At 42.7% G+C, this 21,750-nt stretch overlaps 1 protein-coding gene across 2 annotated transcripts in view; it reads right to left on the bottom strand.

Moving 5' to 3' along the window:
- Nucleotides 1-4,380: 4,380 nt before the first annotated feature.
- The window catches only part of DENND3 (DENN domain containing 3), a 31,600-nt gene continuing 14,230 nt past the window's right edge, over nt 4,381-21,750 (bottom strand). For both annotated transcript variants that reach the window (XM_069005558.1, XM_069005559.1), the window contains 17 exons: nt 20,657-20,875; nt 20,228-20,349; nt 19,607-19,762; nt 17,685-17,781; nt 16,334-16,437; nt 15,876-16,057; nt 14,777-15,298; nt 13,666-13,928; nt 13,001-13,171; nt 12,436-12,565; nt 11,854-11,961; nt 10,897-11,036; nt 9,570-9,730; nt 8,486-8,619; nt 8,205-8,320; nt 7,946-8,083; nt 4,381-5,875 (listed from right to left, as the gene is read on the bottom strand). In XM_069005558.1, the coding sequence (XP_068861659.1) occupies nt 5,675-5,875; nt 7,946-8,083; nt 8,205-8,320; nt 8,486-8,619; nt 9,570-9,730; nt 10,897-11,036; nt 11,854-11,961; nt 12,436-12,565; nt 13,001-13,171; nt 13,666-13,928; nt 14,777-15,298; nt 15,876-16,057; nt 16,334-16,437; nt 17,685-17,781; nt 19,607-19,762; nt 20,228-20,349; nt 20,657-20,875 (2,964 nt within the window). In that variant the 3' untranslated portion in view covers nt 4,381-5,674. The remainder of the gene's footprint in view (nt 5,876-7,945; nt 8,084-8,204; nt 8,321-8,485; nt 8,620-9,569; nt 9,731-10,896; nt 11,037-11,853; nt 11,962-12,435; nt 12,566-13,000; nt 13,172-13,665; nt 13,929-14,776; nt 15,299-15,875; nt 16,058-16,333; nt 16,438-17,684; nt 17,782-19,606; nt 19,763-20,227; nt 20,350-20,656; nt 20,876-21,750) is intronic.

Below are 21,750 nucleotides of genomic sequence, written 5' to 3'. Positions count from 1 at the left end.
ACGGATGGATGGTGCCCAAGGCAATCAGTTGCCAAAGGTAGGTCCTGCTGCCGGCCCCAGCCCCTCACCCCCAAGCCAACTGCCAGGCAGCCTGGTCAGGGACAGCCACCAGAGGAAGGATTACTGCGCTGCCTTGGCAAATCCCACAGAAGCTGGCTTTAGGCCCAGGCTTCATTGTGGGGGTGCATCCCCCCCTGCCCCCAGGCTGCATTAGGAGCTGAGAAATGCTCCTTGGGCCTCTGCATTGCAGGCAAAGGAAAGCCCATCCTCCTTTCACATGGCAAATCGGAAAACGCTTCCCTGGATACCCTCAACACGGACTGCAGAAAGGTGTTAACCCCGGATGAAAGCTCGGGCGTCCTCACCTCCGCAAGGACCACCGGCACCCCCAGCGCAGAGAAGCGCGGGGTGACAAAGGACCGACGGGATGCTGCTGGAGCCGAGCATCTCGGACTCTCTTCTGTTTGATCTCTTCCCCACCTCACCCCAGCCCTGCTCGTCCCCCACACCCTCCAACCCCCGATCTTCCCCTCCCCACCCCAACCACCCTCTTCCCTTCTCACCCTCCTCTTTCCTATGCCTTTCTATCTCCCCACCCCACATGTATTGTTAAATACAATCCCTCTTGTTGACTTTGGTGGATGGTCCCCTTGGCACCTTAATTCGGGCAGAGGCGCCTCTCCCTAACCACATCTGAGCAGGGGCACACATCTGCACACAGCACTTGAGCTGTGGCCTCCCCAGTGCTCAGCACAGAGGGACAATCACCAGCCTGATCCTGCTGGCCACACTATTGCTGACACAGAATGCCAGGAGGCCACCGGCCTCCTTGCCCAGCTGGGCACACGCAGGCTGACGCTCGGCCGCCGTTGGCCAGCACCTCCAGGGCCTTTCCTGCTGGGCAGCTTTCCAGCCACTCTGCCCCCAGCCTGGAGCACTGCAGGGCCTTGTTGGGACACATGGGCAGGACCCAGGCCTTGCTCTTCATGAACCTCATCCCTCTGGTCTCACACCATCTGGCCAGCCTGTCCACATCCCCCTGCAGAGCCTTCCTACCCTGCAGGGCATCGACACCCGCACCCACCTCGGTGTGGTCACCCAAGGGCACTACCCAGCTCTTGGCCTTTAATACACTGGGGAATGCAGCCACTAATATCAGTACCTCTGACATGCTAAGTGAGCACACTGGCACCTGAGATAATTCCTGTCTAAGCTAAACACAGAACATCCAGACACTTCCCTGGACATGCTGTTAAGGAAGAACTGAAAACATAAAACACAATAAATTGGACATCAGGTCTGCCCTATGCTGTTGGCATTTTTCACCAGCACAGAGAGGAGAACAGGTACCTGCCTCACTGCAGCAGCAGGCTCTCCAGATATCTACAAGACACTCAGAGAGGGGCCATGCTGTGTTTGGGTGGATAGTTTCTTCCTAGTCGCTTCTATGAATTATATGAGCAAGTAATGAGGGCAAGAACCTCCCCTCCTGGCCCCACTCTGCCCAGCAGAATTTTGGGTTCATCCTCACCTTGAGGTACTGTACCTGGAGAACCCAAAGTGACAGGGGGATTAAGTGGCAGGGATTGTCCTACATCCCCCTCTTCTCCTGGCGCAATGACAAGTGAAGGGGCCCTGTCCTCTGTGCCAAGTGTGGGGTGGGGAAGCCTCCCTGATCCCTTCTGGCACCACAGCAGGATGAGGCCTTGAGAGAGGGACAAGAAGCAGAAATCTCTTGGGTGCTGTTGTGCCTTTAGGGTGATCCCCCTGCTCTGCTCAGGGGAGGTGACTGATCCCTGGCCCTGGGAGTGGGACTCTGTGATCCTTGTCCAAGAGCAGCAGGTCCCTGCTTAGGCTGGGAGCAGGGTGCTAGGTCTGGGCTGGCTGATTTGTGCTGTGCTGGGGGTGAGGACAGTGGAGCTGGGTCACTCCCTTGATGAAATTGAGAGCTGGACTGACAGTCTCATAGTCAGACCTGAAGGCAGTCACAATTTACCCGTGAGAATATTACAGTGAAATTTTGCAGCTTTAGTGAAACCCAGTGAGAAGGCCAAGAAGATAATCAATGAGAGAAGATGTTCTGGACACAAGGGAAGGATGTTCTTGTTATGGGACATTAAGAGTGTACAAGGAAGAGCTTGTGGATAATATATAGCAACTATACCTTTGCTTGTATAGCTAATTGTTTTACTGCCTGAATGGTCATTGCTTGTTAGACAGCCTTGTCATTGTTTGCTAAGCAGCCAATCTCAATTAGGCCACAGCATTTGTGAAGAGGTATAAGAATAGCAGTAGGGAAAATAAAAAAATCTTTCTACCTCTCTCAACTATGGATTACGACTAGCGTGTGCTTTTATGTCTGCCTCAACAACAGCCACACTCCCTGAGCTGTTGCTCGTTACAGAATAACTCACAGTGGCCTTAGAGTGGTTCAGAACAGCCTGGAGAGGAGCTGCTCCAGCACTGCCTCCACTTCCCAGTCTGGACCAAGAACAATCAACAAACCAGTATCATCCTTCCCTGAGCCCAGTCTGCCCCAGTGGGGTCAGTCCCTGCATTCTCCAGGCTTTGCAGCAGCCAGGGTGTCTCCCATCCTGGGGGGTGGGGGTGGCATATTGTCCCCACATCCACTGGCATATGGTCCCCATGTCCATCACCAGCCGAGACCTCGTGCACTCCCAGACCCCCAAGCAGCACCCAGGCCCAGCCGTGCCAGCCCAGCTGTGAAACCCTTATGGCACACACTCACTGGGGACATGGAATGTGCCTGTGGGATTTCACCTCTTCCAGGTGACATCCCACACCTCCTCACATTGGTGTCCCATGTGCTGGGCAGCCCTTCACATCCCAAAACGGGGCTAGGGACATGGGGGGCTGGTGGCAGCATTTCATGCATTTGTGCAGCACTGTCCCTGTCCTGACAGCTGGGGTGGCACAGGGCCACCCACTGCTTCTGAGAGCAGGGGACCTGTGCCAAGACACTGGGGAACTCACCATGGAGAGGAGAACAGGATGCCAGGCAGAATCCTGCAGGTTACCACGGCAGATGAAACAGATGCAGGAAGGTAAGGAATGCACATCCAGGGGTGAGGATGTGGTTTAGTTTGCCTACAAAAGGATTCAACTGGCACTGAAGGAAGACAGGGCCTGGTCCCATGAAGCCCCCCAGCAGCCCCTGAGTACGGGCTGGGAGGCAGAGGAAGGGACTGTTTCCTCCCTTCCTGCATGGCCCTGTGGGGGAGATCACACCCAGCACACAAGACCCTGAATTTCCAAGCAGCTCCCATCTCCACAGCCAAGTTATTTCTGGAAGCAGACACTGCCATCCCTTGGTTTGATCCAAGAATCACAGAACAACTCAATTTGGAAGTGACCCATAGGGATCATCGAGTCCAACTCCCTGCTCCACACAGCACTTCCAAAAACTGGACCATAGGACCAAGAGCATCATGGGCTCCTGGCAGGTCTCTCTGCTCCCCACAGGTTTTTCAGGTTGGGAGACCAGGAAAAAGAATCAACAAACAGTAGCCTTGAGGTTTCCAAGAAACAGGCAACATTTCCTTGAGGGAGAGAAGGGGATGGCAACACAAGCTGGACTTGGAGGCTCAGACAGAGGCTGACCAACCCCAACAGCAGCACGGCCTCAGGGCCAGAGAGGGATGGGGTGTGCTCAGCCTGGTCACTCAGGGCCTCCCTTCTCTGCCAGGGGCAGCTCCTTTGCTTTGTCCCTTTGCTGGGAGACAGTGACTCACAGAGGCAACTACACCTGGCAAGCTCTCAGCTGGCAGCAGGGCAAAGAGGAGCTCTGAGCAGCTCAGAGGGTCCCTCCCCTGTGCTTTCCCACCACCAAGGGGCTCATGGTAAGTACCTGAAACTCTACTGAGAACTGAACAGAACCTCACAGTGCTATGACTCCAGGTTCATTCCACAGCTGAAATCCTGGAGCAAAGCTGAGATGGTCAGTGAACACCTACAAACCAGCCGAGAAGACAAAAGCAGGTTTAAAAAGTCTGTCAGGAATGAAAATCAATGAAGGCAGCAACAGGTGGGCAGCAGGCTGGTGCAGCTGGTTCATCTCTGCAGCCAGGGGAAATTCATTAACAGCCCTTGTGTGTCTTTGAATTCAGTAAATAATTCCTGTCACTTACCCTACCCCAAGCAGGCCGACAGAGCCCGGGGAGGAAAAAAGGAACCTGAAAGTCACAGGTAAGGGGCTCAAAGTGGGACATGTTACAGCAGAAGCTGTTTCAGAAAGGAGAACATGCAGAGAAAAAAACCCAGGCAATTATTCTTTACAGCACACAAAGAGGATGCAAGTCAGTGCTAAAATCTTAATTTTTCAGTATTGCATTACACAGGAAAAAGAACAAGGTACAGAGGCCAAAGTATCAATATAGTGTTTAATATTCTTAAATTGATACAAAAGCTAAAAAAGTAAAATTTCTGTTACCATGATACAATAAAAACTTTTATCAGCAGAAATATTGCACAGAGTCATAAAATTTCTAGTCATAATATTTTCCAGTTGTTTATACCCTTTGTTTTAGCCCTACACTGGTTTATATTTATTAAGGAAAGTAGCAGCCCATTTTGTCTTTCTATTTACAGTCTTTTAGACACTGCTTTCCACTCTGCACTGATGCAGATAAAACCAATCTGCACGGATTTATTGTTTTACTTGTAGATAAATGTGACCAGTGGAAAAACCACTATGCATCAGGCACCAATCAGGGAATGCTGCTCTGGAGACTCCTCCAGGCCGCAGCCCCTGATGCTCGCTCCAGGGATTGAGGAGGAGTTTCAGGACTGTGCAGAACTTAAAAATGAAGCAGGTTCTACCCAAAACAACAGCAGTTCCTCTGACTGCAGAAACAGGAACTGAAGGGAGATGGGGCAGAGGTTGGTCTGCACAGGGAGTGAGAGGTGCTTCCAAAAGCAAGAATAATATATACAAGAATTAAATAAATTAATGCTTCAGATAAAAAAGTTATCAATTTCACAAACTGTTCTAAATGCCAAGTATTATGCATTGTTTTCAAAGAAAAAATAAATTTAAAAACGAAAACCTTCATTGAAAATACCTTGTTTCAGCTGGAAGAGCTTTCAGTGCCATCAGGGAGAACCTGTCTGTGCCTGCATTTTAAACAAAACAGCCCCAGAAATCCCACCCAGGTTAAGAGACACTGCTACAGCTCCGAGCTCAGAAAGATGATCACAGTGACACCTCCGTAAGTCCAAGTGCACTTGTTTTTTTCCTTTTAGTGTCCTCTTCCACCTATTACAGGCTATAAAGACATTATCAAATCCTATTTTTAAGCAACCTTGCACTGTTAAGAGAGAGCTCCCATGGAATTACTGAGCCAGCTCTGGCATTCCAACATGACCTGCCCCAGGCAGCCAGGTAACCCCAACCCTCCACACCACCTCGTGTCCAGATTCAAGACAGTGACCTGTCTTCTCCCATTTCTGTTCCTTTACCAAGTGTACAGGAGCAGGACAAGGTGTGTGGGAGATTTGCTTTGATTTCCATTTTCTACAACATAGGGATGGAAACCCAATAAATACAAGACAATAACACTGGCAGGTGGTTGAAATAGATGCAAAATGCTGAAGTAAACACAGCCCAAAGTCTTTGCCTTTCCCCAGAGGAGTAAACACGCTTAGAATAGCTTGGCTATCCGGCCTTCCAAATGGCAATCTTCCCTTCTTCCTTCCCAGAGCCGCTGAGGACGTACCTGTCCTCCGCTGAGCACAGCGCCTTCACCACATCGGCGTGGCCAACCAGCTCCTTCTCCACACTCTTGCTCTCAGCACTGATCACGTAGATCTTCCCTCTCCTCTTGCCCTGCAGCCACCCACTGCTGCCAACCCACAGCTGGGGGAACGAAACAAACCCATAGTCATTTTCACTATCAGTCCAGGACACAGTTGAGGAGGTTTATATGGCACACTGGTACAGTCTCACGCTTGACTGGAAAAGGGAAACACTGAAAATTTCCTCATCAGTACAAATAAGAGGCTTGGCTACCATTGCTCCTGGCCTCCTCCAGGCCTCCTCAGCTGCTGTGGCCTGAGCTGAGGGCACCTGGTGGGTGTCTCTGCTCCCCTCTGGTCCCCTCAGTTCAGGAAACCCCCTGTGCCCCATGCTGGAATGTTCAGCTGCAGATCATGCCGGCACTGGGGCTGCTCTCCCTTACCCCTGTGAGAAGCACGGTGTGCTCTTGCAGTGCAAGAGCAGAGAAAATCCAGGGAAGAGCAACTAAAACTGCCAAGAGGAAGGAACAGCTGTCATATGAGAATCAGAGAATGGTTTGGGTTGAAAAGGACTTTAAAGATGTCATTTCAACACCCTGCCATGGTCAGGGACAGCTTCCACTATCCCAGGTTGCTCAGAGCTCCATCCAACCTGGCCTTGAATGGGATGGTGCAGCCACAGCTTCTCTGGGCAATCTGTGCCAGGGCTTCACCACCCTCACATGGAAGATGGAAAAGCCAAGACTCCTTAGGTTGGAGAGGAGGCAGCTAAGGAGCCTTTACAAAAGGTTTACAAACTAACAGAACTGCAGATAAGCTGAATGTAGAACCACTGTTCTACCCTGAAATTAAGGAAGTCAGAGACACGTGGGAACCAGTAATAGTTCAGTTTCACTGAAAGTACTTCTCTGTACAGGGCTGGCAGTGAAATTCATGAACCTGCTGCTCTCCAGGGAACTGTGGCACCAGCAAGATCAGAGCCACAGAGACTGGGTCAAAAAACAGGTAATAAAAGACACAGACCGAGGTACCAGACAACACATCCTATTTCAGATAGACACAGTATGCAGCTGGGTTTCTCTTCAGTTTCTTAAAGAAAAACAATGGTTTGTTTTTAATTAAAGCCTGTGACTGACAGCCCTACCAATGTTGTTGTCAGCCTTTATCAGGCTGCAAGCTCACTCTCCATAACTCATTGCTGTGTAAAGGGAACAGGAGTGTGAGTGGTGGCACAGGGCCTGGTTGGAATGTGTCACGAGTGGTGTCCCCAAAGGGTCAGGACTGGGCTCAGTATTGTTTAACTTATTCATAAATTACTTAAAGAAGTGAAGAGAAAAGAACAAAGTTCTTCTGTAGAACAAAAGAGAGCTTAATGCCTTGGGGGTTCCAAACAATCCTCTCACTCCCTTGAAACAGAGGTTATTAAATGTATCAATCTCTGCCTTGGGGAAGAATATCTTAAAATGATTTCCCATTTTAGTACAAAAGTCTAACCGGAGGCTGAATACAGAGAAAACTTCCCTATTCCACTAAAAAAAAACATTTTTGAAGAAGGAAGGAGGGAAAATCTGAGAAAAAGATTCCGAAAGTTGCTTTCCCAGTAGATATACATTAGCTATTTATTTGCAAAGTAACCTTGAATGGGCCCCTGTGGTAGCACAACTCCAATCATTTGCACAGCTACTGATACGACATAAAAGCAGGTACACAGAGGCCAACAGTGACATGGACACAAGATGCCAAGGTAGGAATCCACTGCCTCCTTTTGTCTGTCCTGAATTAGGAATGTGGTAACTAATCAAGGAAAAGGTCATCTACAAAAACAGGCCAATTAATTGGCATTTGTTGTTTGTCTGGTAACCATTTTTCAAGGCTTAGTCTGAGGAGCCCTGAGATAAAATATCAAAGGACCTAAACTTTCAGTTTCTGCAGTTCCCTGGAAATGTCAATAGCTAATAAATGTCACCACACATTTAATTACTGATGAGGGTTTTGGCTTGCCATGCATTTTGGGGTACACCTGTAACAGCCATTTGTGTTGGGCAGTCTTTAGCTTCTCTGATTTCGAAGAGGAATCAACATTTATGCACACACCAAGTGAGGAAGCAATGACAGCCCATGACAGCTGCAAACAAACAAAACTTCAGTAAAGAAATCCACATGAGGCAAAATAAGCCCAAATGTCTCTCACCTGATTTTTAACTCTTATCATACAAGTAATCTCAGAGCAATCCTGAAGATGAATCTTTTGAGGTGTATTTGAAAGGTTTTTGGTGTTCCAAATGTACAGGTCGCTACTCCTCGAGTAAGACACCCACACTTCATCTCTCTAAAGCACAGAAAGATACATTTGAGCCCTGCTGACAGAAAATGTATCACAATAACCAGGGCTTGAAGGAGGCACACGGCCCTGCCTCCTTCAAACTCTATCAACAGAGTAAGTGCAATACCTCGGGAAAGAGCTGGAATCCAAGAAAAGAGGAACACACATCCTTCAGGTGGTGCTCGATTTTCATCTGTGGTCGAAACTCGTGAGTTGACACTACAAGAATGCAACTTCTGGTACCTTCAAATATTAAAAATACTGAGTTAGTAACAGAGGTGCCCACTTCTTCAATCTCTACAAAACATGGAAGAAAAAAGCAAAATAAAATGGGACATCCAATAACTGTCTTGCTTCTTTATGTGAAGATGATTTTTGCAATTATTATTATTTGAAGAAGGGACTTACAGCACCATAGTTGACCATTATGAAGCTTTATAGAGGTGAGATTTTGGCAGGGCAGCTGAAAGACACGGTTCACTTTCAGAGTGCTGATGTTCCAAGCAATCACCGTTCCATCTAAACTGCTGGAATAGGCTTCACTGTTGGCACAGATTAAAAAATAAAGAAGTATAGTGTCCATTCATGTTCAGAAAAGAGAGCACACACAGAAGAGACTTACTTGCAAAATAACCAATTTTACAGTAAGCCAAATTCATGTTCATTTTTTAATTATCTTCAAGATTATCCTTTACAAACTCTGTATCACTGGAAACACTGCAGGCTAACTCAGACCTCTCAGTGAATGAGAACACAAATTACAACATGCATGAGGAGTAGAGCACAAAACATTCCCTATAATTCTTCTGAACAACATTTCCTGATGGATTTTCTCTTGAGTTAGAAAAAAAAATCTCAAATTGTTTTGCTTTGTTACTGGACCTGAGAAAACAAATTATACTATCCCTTTTCTTTTTACCTTTAACATTTGTTGTCTTAGAATGAGAAAACCTTTTTCAGAATGTTCCAACAACACTTAAACAAATTCTGAAACCCAGTTACACCTGGTGCACCACTGGCAGACCTATTGACCTTGGAGTTGCCTTTCCCATGGGAAGACAGCAGGTTAAGACATTCAGCCAACATTCTTCCCAGTGCTACCAGAAGATCAAAAGCATTTTGCCTGAACAGAACAATAAATGTATTATTTCTTTTACAAACAGGCAGGAAAAATCCAGAAGCTTGCTGTAAACATTTAGTCGACGACGTGCTCAAAGCGAAAGTGAAGCGGTCTTTAAACTTCATCTGTGTCAGCTCTTCACGGGGTGCTGCCAATTCCTGGCTGTTCTCATCCTCATCCAAAAGAGCATTCCTTTATCCTCTTTATTCCAAACTACACAGTGCTCTTTACTTAAAAAGGAAATTCTTAGTTGACCATACACAATATGGGAGCTACAAAAATGGGCTAAATGAAGACTTTATTAGCAGGATAAACCCTCCCATTTAAAACAATAAATTCTTTCAAGATGTAGGAAAATCAAATTATATATACCTGGGTGTTCCATTCTTCTTCTCCACAATGATGTCTGTAACATCAGAGCGATGATCATTCAGTTGCTTATTACAAGACATACTGTGGGTGTTGATTATATAAATAATGGAGTCCTGAGAACCAATCCACACTTGACTCTGTTCCACCATGACCATGCAAGTCTGGGGAGAAAAAGCTGGGTTAAATAAAGCCTAGAAGAAAAATCACTCTTTAAAGTAACATGGAAAATGCTGTATTCAGAAGCTACAGTTTGCTGGTGATCATTGTAGGAGGTAAGACTTGGCTCTCCAGTGTTCTGTCCTTTGCTCTGCTCTATAAAAAAATGAGAGGACAGATCTCTTTGCAGTAAATAGGATTAATACTTTACCTTAGGGACTGACTAAAGGTGTGCTTCCTGGCCCAAACAAAGTAAAAATTACAGAGGGCATTGGGGGAACCACAGAAGTTAGTGTGCTCCTTTCCTCTGGATTGGAAGCCAACCTAACTGTCCAATATATCCACACTTCCAACTTCAGCTAAAAGTAGTATTTAAGAAAATACTGTCTCCACTACTGTCTCTGGAATGTCCTTCCCTTTAATCACACACTCTTCATTTATCTCCCTCCAGAGTCCCATCAGTTGCCAACTTTTTTTGTCTCCTTTTAGGTCAATATCTGACTCTCCTGGAATTCCATCTTTCCTCCACCCAGCTCTTCACCATCAGCCTTACGCCTCCCTTTCTGAGTCTCTCCCACACTCATCCACAGTGATGTATCTTATCTTGCACAGAAGTGACATGTCTGAACCCTTTTCCTGTGTGTTCTCTCTACTGTGTTTTTTTCACTCAGGTTCAGATTCCCCTCTCACAGAGAGAGTTACTCTTTCAGGTGGTCTTTGACAAGCAACTCTTTCACCTGCTGGTTGAGACACTTCCTTTTAGAGCTCTGTCTCTCTTTCAATAGCATCTACCTGGTTTCCTTACACCTTTTCCCAATCTCCAGTTCTTCAGCATGGGTGAATTTTCATCTATTCCTAGGATTCCCCTTCTCATCTTCTCTTTGGGTTAATTATCTTCTATTCTTTCTCCTCAATTGTTTCAACCCTGCTTCCCTGCCCCAAGAACCCATCAGGCCCTCCCAAATCCAATTCATCATTTTTCACCAGTTGACTTGTTTTATTATTAATCCATTTAGCCTCCTTTCCCCTTTTCTCAAAAATCTCCATTTTTCCAGGTTAACTGAAGCCCAAACAACTCAACAACTTTTAAGGAATGATGTGATTCAGGGTCAGACTACAGCAACAAAAGCACCCAGCTGAAGCACGAACTGTGATCCTGTGCCACTCTTACCAGTTTAGAGCGGCCCATTTTGAAGCAGTGTTGTTGGATAGACCAGGTGGAGGCATCAAAGACCACTACCTTCCCCTCATTTAAAGCACACCAGAGTTTTGGATGAGCATTATCCAGTCTTTCTGAAGGGTCAAGATGCCCTTGAAATAAAGCAGAGAAGATGACAGAGGTGAAAGAAAACAAAATACTTTTGGAGACCTATGGGAAAGCCATTATTAGGCAGAGCAGGTTTGTAATGAAATACATCTGTGTTCTGGAATTTACATCACCAGTTACTTACTGACACAGTTCTCACAATGAATTTGTGCTCATTCTAATCTGTTTAAGTTCACCCAATGATTTCATCTTACACTCCAAAGAGAGCAGAGATAATCTCTTTCGTTGATGACTAAGAGCTGAGCTCACTGGGATTGCAGGAAGGCTTTTAAGCCCCATGAAATACAACTAATAAATCCACTCACTCTTGTCTACTCCATTAGAGCCTCTCTTAAAAACATACTATGAATAAAGAAAAGCACCACTGAATCCAACACCCTCCACACTACTCCTTGCACTGGGGTTCAACCAAACACCCCCACAGGACTACTGAAAAATAAAAATATAACAATGAATATTGATCAATGGGGGAGCATCATCCATCCACCCACCCTGCTCAGTAAGTGAGCCAGAAATCTTAATGAGAAATCAGCCCATTAACACAGAAGTGAAGTCTGTGATAAGGCACAAATGTAGAGGAAGGCAAAATAAGACTGTGGAAACTATGCCTTGGAGTATCTTAATATGCAACATTACTGTTCTTTTTTAATGATTTTTCTGGTTTAGTATTCAACACACAACCAATCCATGTCAGAATGTGAACACATCAGGCGGGCATAATAAACCAGGTGTTACAAGACAATGTGCTTTATAGGCTAATTAAAGCTGGGCTAACCTAAAGAGAGCAATACATTACCTTACCTGGTGTGTAAAGCAAGACATCTATTGCCTGTGGAAATGTCTCACCAGCTGAGGGGTTGATCTTGTGCTTTAGTGTCTCTGCAGTTGTTTTGGGGACCATCATAGGCACTAAAATAGATGTTTAGAAGGTTATGAAGTGCACACTTAAGCCTGAAATAGAACTACAATACTAATGAGATAGCAATTCTACACCATTCATATGCATTTCTCACTTTTCTTTCCCTCTAGCTTTAGCTGAGGGCCCAAACACCATTTGTATGAATTCTGGTAGCAGAGACATCCACCACCCAAGGAGTCTAAAAAGCAAGACAAAAACACAGCATCCAAGATGGAGACAGAAGCAAAAACCAAAACCAAACCAAACAAAAAAAAAGGGGAGGAAAAAAAGGGAGGGAAAAAAAGAAAAGACAAACCCTAAACTTTATATTTACTATTAAATAAACTACATTTGTGAAAGTAGAATCAGGCTAATGTCTTTTTGTATTTCTACACATAACCAGTTTGAAAAACAGAATATATACTGAAAGAGCAGAAAGAGATGATGCAAACACCAGCAGGCTTTGTAGCATTGCTGTGACTGACCTTCATTTTTCATCCTGTCAAAATAAGACAGTTTAGAGGCTGCATAGATGCTTTTGGAGGACTGCAGGGCACCAACCACAGCATCCATCAGGAGAACATTTGTCAGTGCTTGCTGGATATACTGAGGATCCTAAAGACAGAAGTCTTACTGTAGTTTATCTATTGCTCATTATTCTTACAAGACACGATGTTCAAAATTACAACATGTGTCATGCTTAGCACAAGCACCAGCCAGTTGCTGCCCTGCAGCATAATTCCTGCCACTTGCTGTCAGACCCCACTCCCACATCCATGCTCCAAGCCAGGTCTTGGAGCAGGAAGCCAGAAGCCAGTGTTATTTCATTACAGGAATACTTCAGATCTGACACAGCCTTGATACAGGATGTGCAAACAAAACCATATGTAAAGATACAGCAGGCACAGGGTGGATACCCATTTCCAAGCTGGATCTTTCTTCATGGGAGAGAAGCACCATGAAATTCTAAGATAAGTGCATGAATTATTTAGAACAGAGACAGAAAGCACATTCTTCATACTTATTTGGTTACAAATTCCCAATTTATACCTTGTGATCATATGCCATTTTCTTTCCAGCCCACATTTCTTTCACTATCAGGTACCAGAGATCACACTCAGTTTTAAGGTTGGCTTCAAAGACTTCTTTTTTAGATAATGTTTTAATCCTCAGAGTAGGTATTCTCAAAAGAAGGAAAGCTACAGTTGTGCTCTTAACATCCTGGAAAGTTACAGGAAAGAGAAAACGAGGAGAATGTATCAAAATAACAGATAAGGTTCAGCACTCCGCCCACAGGGCAGCTTTCTCTAATTACAGCTAATTATTTCAGTTGTCCATACACACCATTAAGCAGAGCTGGATTCATGAAAATAAGTTTAAACGTCATCATACAGCCTTGGCTCCACAGCAGGTAGAGGCTGACCCACTGATACCTCAGTCACATGAGCACATTTAATGCTCATGTTATTAAACTTCTCTACTCCATATCCTATGTGCTGCACTCTGCACATTTCTCTGAGATTATAACCTCTTGATTTTCAGTCACGAAATTTTTGGTCCAAACCCTCAGAATTTTACCTAATCACTCATATAGTGACTTCAGCAGTGTTTCCTACTCTCCTTACTGAAACTTTACCTTGAGAGCCAGCTCATTCTGGAGAATGGAACACAACCTATATCCACAGGCATGCCAGAGGACAGAAGTTGATGCTCACCTCTATATCCCTGAAAGCAGCAATCGGGACATAGCCAGGATGGCCTCCTTCAGTCAACAGGAACAAGCGCTTCTGGGTCAGAGCTATTTTCCCTACACCATAGTTGGTCTTAACTGAGCAGGATAACTTGTAGACACATTCATTTTTATCTAGATGCTCAATTACTGCTGGTGGCAGATTCACCTCCTGAGCTTCTGCTTCAGTTTCTTTCCAGTAGTTGTAGAAATCTCTGAATGTTTCAGGATCAATTTGTTTCTGCTGTCCTAAAAATATTTTAAAACCCCTTTAATGTGAGAAAGTATTACACAAATTTGCACAGGAAGATGGGTTTAAAAAGCTAGTAACTGTCAAATTGTGCCTCTTTATTGTGCATTCAAGTATAGACATTCTAGGCACATGTCCCCATCCAAAGGTTATTTCAGGCACTATCCTGAAATACCCACCCCCAAGGTACAACCACCCCTCACTGAGTAAGATGTGTGACAGAAGTCACTTCAGCTCCATCTAAACATAAAGGAATAGTATAAAAGTGAGTTAAGAATGAGGAAAAGTCAGAGAAGACTCCATATAAATTCTGGGATCAGTCAAGAGGCTGAACCTGTCTTCTCCCCCATAGGATCACCTACTGGGTAAGAACCATTCTGTAGGCACACTGATTCATTATCTCAAGCTGGCTCTTACTGGGGATTAGAGCTTGGCCATATATTGATGTGAATTAATATATTGCTTTAAACATGTTTTTTGCAGTCAGATACTACAACCAGCAATTCTCAAACTTTAACCTCTGACAATTATACTAATAAACAGTGTTCTTCTTTAAGCTGTTAATATAAGTCCTGCAAGGGTGCTGGCAGTGGGCAAAGGACACCCAGGAGGGGTCTCTCTGTTTGGCAGGTGACCCTGGACAAGTCAATGGAACCTTCCTCCATCCAGCAGCTGCACAGTGAAGGGTCCCCACAATGGAACACTGACAGACAGGTCAGGCACAAGGGGCTCAGCTTTCCCAGGGCACTGACAGACCAATCAACACTAAGGGTTTGAGTAAATCTCCCTTTTTCATGTGACAATGCTAAATAATAACCAAAAAGGAAAACAAACATCTTACACTCACCTACTGTCAGGGCATCAAATAACCGGTGGATAGTGTCTATATCCCTGACAATCCCAGACTCCTGAATTCTCTTCACAAAATCATCCAGCTGCATGTGTGTTTTTGGCAATTCGAAATTTTTTACGTGGTCATCTACTTTTAGAACTTCTCTTTGTTTTTCCATCACTCGACCTATCAGCCTCTTGAGCTCAGGTTTGCGGTCTGCCTGCAAGCGCTCCGAGCGAGGCAGGGTCTCCACTATTTTTCTTACAAGATCAGTAGGGAAAATTCTTAAGTCTGTTTTTTCTAGGTTCTGAAAGTCAGAAAGTGCATTTAGTAGTTTTCCTTGCATCAAGCTAACAAGGCCCCGGAGGTAGAAGTACCTTGCCAGCATCGCGGAGTTCTCAGGGGGTAAGGTACTGATAGCTTTGCTGAGGTGGTTGAAGAAGTCTGTGTAGTAGGAGTGAACACACTGGAACATCAGAGGAAAGTGAATTTCAGGGATTTTGAACGTGGTGATGGATTTGGAGGGCGTTCTCACAGCTAGAAACAAACACCAAGAGAGTACATTGATCAGGGAAAGGAGTAAAAGTCTAAGTATCTTCACAACCAGCAATACTACAAACAACAAACAGAGTCCCCATCACAGCAACAAGCAATTGCAAGAAACAAGAAGGATTACATCCATGCTAGGGACACACATACATTTCTATGCCCATTGTCCTTATTATCAGAATATTCCCTAATCAGATAATATAAATTCTGGAAAAGGAAAAAAAAAAAGAAAAAAAATCCCTCATGTAGTTATTTCTAAACAGTGGTAAGCTTAAGCCTGTGTTTAAATTAAAGGTAGTAAAGAACTGGGGGGTGGGTGAGGACTCAGGAATCAATTCTCCAGTATCAATCCCATTGGGAACAAGCACTCTTTTGTGGTCCAGCAAAACTTACAGCAGGCTACAGACTGACTTCACAAGCAAGGGGAAGCACAGACAGGCCCCAGCTCAAAGCGACTCAGCCCATCATTTCCTCCAGCAACTGACACTGTTTCTGTGACAACTGCTCAGTGATGCCACCCCAAAAGATAACAGAAGAGTATTTGTCCATCACAATCTTCCCTTACCAACACCTGTTTCTACTTTTCGAAGTGAGGAGTTCCTGATGGGGCCCTCTGGCAGTTTGATGTCCTGCAGGTTGGGCATGCTGATCACCATGCGCCGGCTGGCCTTGCGCTCTGCACTGACTCGCTTGGAAGCCATTTTCTCTATCATCAGCCTTCTGGGGGTGAGAAACATCAAATCAAACCTGAGAAAAATAAAAATAACACATAACTAGTTTCAAAAATCCGTACACATACACTCTTAATTACTGCTTGTTTTTATTTTTTTTTGTATAATAGTATTAAATCTACAATTTCAACAGCCCTGTGTTCATGTAGCCCTTTTACAATAATCTTAATTAAGAATTAATCATAATCTTGTTTATAGATGGCCTGATCTCATACCAATAGAGTCAAAAGGACTTTTATCACTGATACTAACAGAAGATTCAAAACCAGGATAAGAAATGAGAAAACTCTACCTGTCCTCTTCAGACTGGGTACTCAAGTCAAGCCGAGCAAAAGCATCCATCTTTCTGTTCAGACGAGCTTTAAGGAAAGAGTGAAACATGTAGGTCTCTAAAACCTGTGAGACACAAAGGGGTTAATGGTGGATGATTTATACATTTACATTTTTATTATCATGTTTTCCTCGTTTTTATTATCTTTACATATGCATAACTGAGACCTTCCAATTTAGCAATCACAAAAATAAAAAGATTGAAAGCTTCAACAGAAAACTAATTAAGATTCCATTCACCTTCTGGACTTTGATGAAATTTGCTTAGTAGGAAACAGTAATCTCAGACTGCCCCCCAAGAGGTGAAACCAAACAAAAATGAGAAATACTGAGCAACAGAGCTACAAGTTTAGTATTATCTTTCCTACTTAAACCAAATGCTGATAATGCTGTCTATGGTTTGGAATAAGAATTTTGGGGCACTCTAAATTAACATTATGTCATCATACTGAAAAGACAAGTGAATCTTCTCTTCTTCTGGTAACCCACAAAATTGCTCCCTGATCAGGTAATTATTGTAGTGTCATCCAGAAAAAACTTCTAAAAGATCAAATTGCTACTTTTAGGATAGAGGACACCACAAAAACTGCCAGGTGTGAATTAAAAAGAGGGAAAGCCACCATCTCTCATCACTGCACAGTAAAACAAGGTGGAATCTGGGATTTGAGGCGATACAACATGTCTATTATATAAATGTTCAAATGCCTCTTACTAATGCACTTGCAATGTACTATGTAAAACAGCATCTCCAGAAGCATCAGGATTCCCAGTTTCCAGTATTCCTCCAGTAGGTGGCATATTTTGCTAGCAATTTTATGTCCAGGAGATTCCAAATTTCAGTTCTTTCTAGCGGATGTTTTTGAGTTTTCTTAATATAATTCCAGACACCACTAGTAACTGTTCCATATTGTGTTATTTTTTTAAGATTCACCTGAAAGCAAACCGTCAGCTGCTCAAAGTTCTTCTTAAATACATACAACTGAGTTTTAAACTACTATTAAATTTCAATTCATAAAATTGCCACCATTTAATTTATAGCATTAGAAACTGCTACTGAAAATATTTTAATTCTTTCTATTCATCTGAAATCCTGGTCAGAAGATTTACAATCAATTTCTCTCCTGAAGACATATTAATAGGTTCCTTTTAGTCTGCTCGTTTTTAAGAATGTGTGCAAATATTGGAAGCTTTATCCAACAAACACTATTTCTCATATAGGATTCATTACTTTGTTGCCTTTAAATTGCCAGGTATTGGCATTAATCCTAAAATACAGATTTATTAATAACAGATAATCACAGCACTGAATTTACCTTTTTGTAGAATAGCTGGTCACCAATTGCCCTTGTTTTCAGAAATTCTTCACTGTTAAACACTCTGTGTTCATAATTTAGGTGGTCTTTTACCTCTCTGGAGACAAAAATAAATAAATAGGTAAATCTGCTTGGAGATTTGTAAGCAAGTTGTACTTTTGCAATAGCAGAAGCCCACTGGAACTACTAGAAACATGCTGCAGCATCTGAAAATGGAATAGCAATGTGCTGCAGTATCAGAAGGCAAATTCAGTTTTAATGAACAAGTCTGAGTTACTGAATCACAGAAAAAGAATTCAAATTCTTAGAAGTAATGTGGGCTATCTGCTGACAAACTCACATACACTCTGTGAGATTTAGTAAACCATGAAAGAGAATCTGTGTAAATCATGCCTTAGGCTCCAATCCTGGAATTAAATTTACATACACAGTTCCTGAGTCACACACAATCCATTGGAGCACAAAAGACAAGTGCATTTATCACAGGCAATTTGAAAGATGTGACCTGATCTCACACTGTCCCATCACACTGCATCTGTAACAGGCACATGAAGAACAGGACTCAATTTATTATTACATCTTATTAATAGTTTATGCAACCATATGGGGTCAGGAAAACTTATGATCAATAAAAGGACATAGTTCTACATAATTCCATATAATTTAGCACTGTTTGCTTTAAACATGGAACCTCCATGCAGACAAAATCACTACAATGCTTTGCTGAAAACAGAACAATTGGCAGCATAACTGCATCAGAGTTACTTTCCTTCACTCCTGGATGCTGGCAGACTTAGAAGATAGAAGAAACAAGGCTGAAAAAAAGAACAAAGACAAAGTTTGAAGGAAAAGAGAAAGAAAGCAAGAGAAAAATCAACCCCTTTGTGACACATATTATCTGTTAGAGAGCAAAGCATCTGTTCATTTTTTTGCAGCATTTAGTACATTAAAGAGTTCAAGCTGTTATGAGCAAAAATACATTTCTCCTCATCTTTTTCTGCAATTATTGTTGCCAAACACTGAAATCCACAAAATCCCACTGTGGAAATAAATGCATTTCAGTTCCCATAACTAGCTATCTGTAAAGGCTGTTCTATTCCCCACACCCAGCAGCTACTCTCCTTGGAGGGTCCAGGCACTTGTAGGAACACTCCTTAAAATGATCCAATAACAGAAACCCGACATCTGGACTCTGTACATTAACCCAGCACCTTCTGACTGAAAGTGCCAAGGAGAATTCCCGTGAGCATTTCAGTAGCTGATCTGAAGAGAGGAACCACCTCCAGCAAGAGGCCACATCAGCATTAAAATGCCAGTCCCAAACACACCCAATATCCCACATTTCTTACCAAAGAATTAAAGAACACCCTGAGTAGGAAGGGACCTACAAGGATCATGAGTCCAGCTCCTGGCCCAGCTGTCCCTTCTTGTGCCAACACTTTGTCCTTGAGTTTCAACACCTCCTCTCCCTGCTTCATTCTCAGGTGGTTGCACTCTCCAGGTATCTCATCCATTCTCAGCCCAAACACTCCCAAGGTGTTCTGAACTCTTGTTCCTGCTTTCAGCTCTTCTACCCTGCCCTGGTTTAAATTCAGGTTCCTCTAACAAGAGTGACCAAAATTTGACTGATATCCCTGCTGGGCCCTAAGCTTTTCCAAGGACTGCACTTCTCTTCCTGAAATCTTCATATAAAAGACAAGGTCAAAAGTTTATCAAAGTTTTATCTAAGATGTTCTAGCAATCAAAACATCAATGACTCATAATCCAGCAGGCTACAGGATCTCCTTCTCATAATCCCTAACAAAACCTCAGCTCTACAAAATATCTATAAAGTAAGACAAAATGAGAATATTTTCACAGATGCTTAAAGTACTTAACCAGTACCACATGCTCTTATAATAGAAAATACTACATCCACTTACCTGAAGATATTAACAATTAACTGCAACATGGTTTGCTGCACATCCATGTTCAGTTTCTGTTGCCAAGCCCTTCTGCGGGTTTGGAGCTCACCAAGGTCCGTGCTGGCTCGGAGATGGCAGAGCTCCAGATCAAAGTGCAGCTGCAGACCCTCCACTCTACACACAAAAGAAAACTATTAACTTACATCCTAACATCAACAATTTTTTTCCTACTTTTTTAAAAAATAAAAGTCATTTAGGCCTGTGCATCTTATAGCTAAAGAAGTGCAAGATTGATTTACAAGTGCCGACAAGCTAACAAGATTTCAGGGAGCCCCACTCAATTAAATCACAGTGCACTCAGTCTTCCTTGTAAAGTTCAGACTATAACCCATATCAATAATAAAAAAGAAACAAGCATTCCAGTTGTTACAAAATTATTTGGTGATTATGACTGCTTAAAGCTACTTCTTTACTAATTAATTGAAATTTTCAATTTGCCCTTTTAAAATACAGTGGGGTTTATATGAATGAAATAATATAATAATAATAATAATAATAATGAATAATACAAAATAAAAAACTTGGAGCATCATGCATGATTTATGCACTAAGATAAACATATCTTCAAGATCTTGTCACCTTTTTATGAAAGTTTCTGCTGCTTGTGCTGGAACATCTGGAATCTCAAGCTCCTCTTCAACCATTTTTGAATGTGTAATATCTCCATTATCTATATTAATTAGAATTAAATCTTCACCTTCCTTTTAACAAAAGAAAATAGAATGACTGTACATATATTTACATTGTAAAAATATTTACTTCTCATTTACATACTCCTCAGACAATTAATTTCACCAAGGAGGTAAACCAGAAAAGGACTGAAATTTTTTCCACAAGTAAAGAATTGTATGGATAACTAAACAATTACATTCAAAACAAATAAATGCAATTGCTTTAAGAGATGCTAATCTCACTACATAAACACTTAGGAATCTAATATGCTCTAATATGGAAGGGGACAAATGCACTGCAAGTAAAAATCAAGAGTGGTAATGGTGTAAAACATACCGTGCTCACTTCACCAAAATGATCAATATGACATCCCATGAGGAAAGATGTTGGAGCCATCACAAAATCCAGCATTTGCCGAGACAGAATAGGCACAAAAGTGTGCTGCCACTGCAGAGGGTGAAGGTACAACATAAAGCATTCAGCAACAAGTGTCAGGAGAGCCCAGTCAGAAGAGAAGAAAACGATTCTCTGCTCAGTCAAAATGCAAGTCATAATCTGGAAAACAAACCCAGAATGTTAAGTATTTGTAATGAGGTATCTAGAACACACTAGAAATGCAAGTATTTCATCTGCTTGTGAGACTCAGCCTCATGAGCTCCCATTTTTAGCTACCTTACAGATTTATAAAATTAAATAATGTCCATTTCAAGATGCTCCAGCTGCACAGGACCATTTAGGATTTGAGGTACTTTTATTCATAACACGCACATGTGGGCAAAGCCCAAAAAAATAAGGCAGTACTGCCAGCTCTCAGGACTGAGGGGGTTTCTTGGAGGAAGTGGCTCAGATACTACTGGTGACCTTAAATAACCCAATTTAACTTCACAGGTGGCCTTTGAGCAGGCAACTGGATCAGGTAACCTCCAAAGGACACTCCAGCCAATATTATTGTAAGATTCTGTGAAGCATTGAAAAAATTCAAACAGCCTTTTGTATTTCTTGTCTTTCTACACCATTTACACTTTATTTGTATGAGAGTGCCAACTGTCACCAATCCTTCCTTCTGTCCCCTTCTTAAACGTGAAAAAAACTCTTATAAATCTTGTAGTGAATGTACTTTCATGAAGTGAAAATTCAAAATAAAATATGTCAATTGGCTTAGATATTTACATTTTAAAATACATTCTTAAGAAATTTAGCACCTATTTCTAAATCACAGGAGGAAGAAATGCAATATGCCTTAATCTAATTTGGTCTATAAATAACAAAACATCTTAAGAATAAGTATATTTTATTGTGCCATATCTCTAACATTCAGAACTAATACTATTCTGAATTGTTGGTCTTTTAAAGTTTTTTTAATAAATAAACATCTTGATTTTTTCCTAAACTACAAATTACCAGTACTTTCAATCCCTAAAACATTTTAA

This window comes from Aphelocoma coerulescens, chromosome 2 (genome assembly GCF_041296385.1).
Source record: "Aphelocoma coerulescens isolate FSJ_1873_10779 chromosome 2, UR_Acoe_1.0, whole genome shotgun sequence".
Taxonomy (NCBI): domain Eukaryota; kingdom Metazoa; phylum Chordata; class Aves; order Passeriformes; family Corvidae; genus Aphelocoma; species Aphelocoma coerulescens.
Note: the sequence above shows the minus strand (reverse complement) of the source record. Positions and strands in the feature narration are given on the sequence as shown.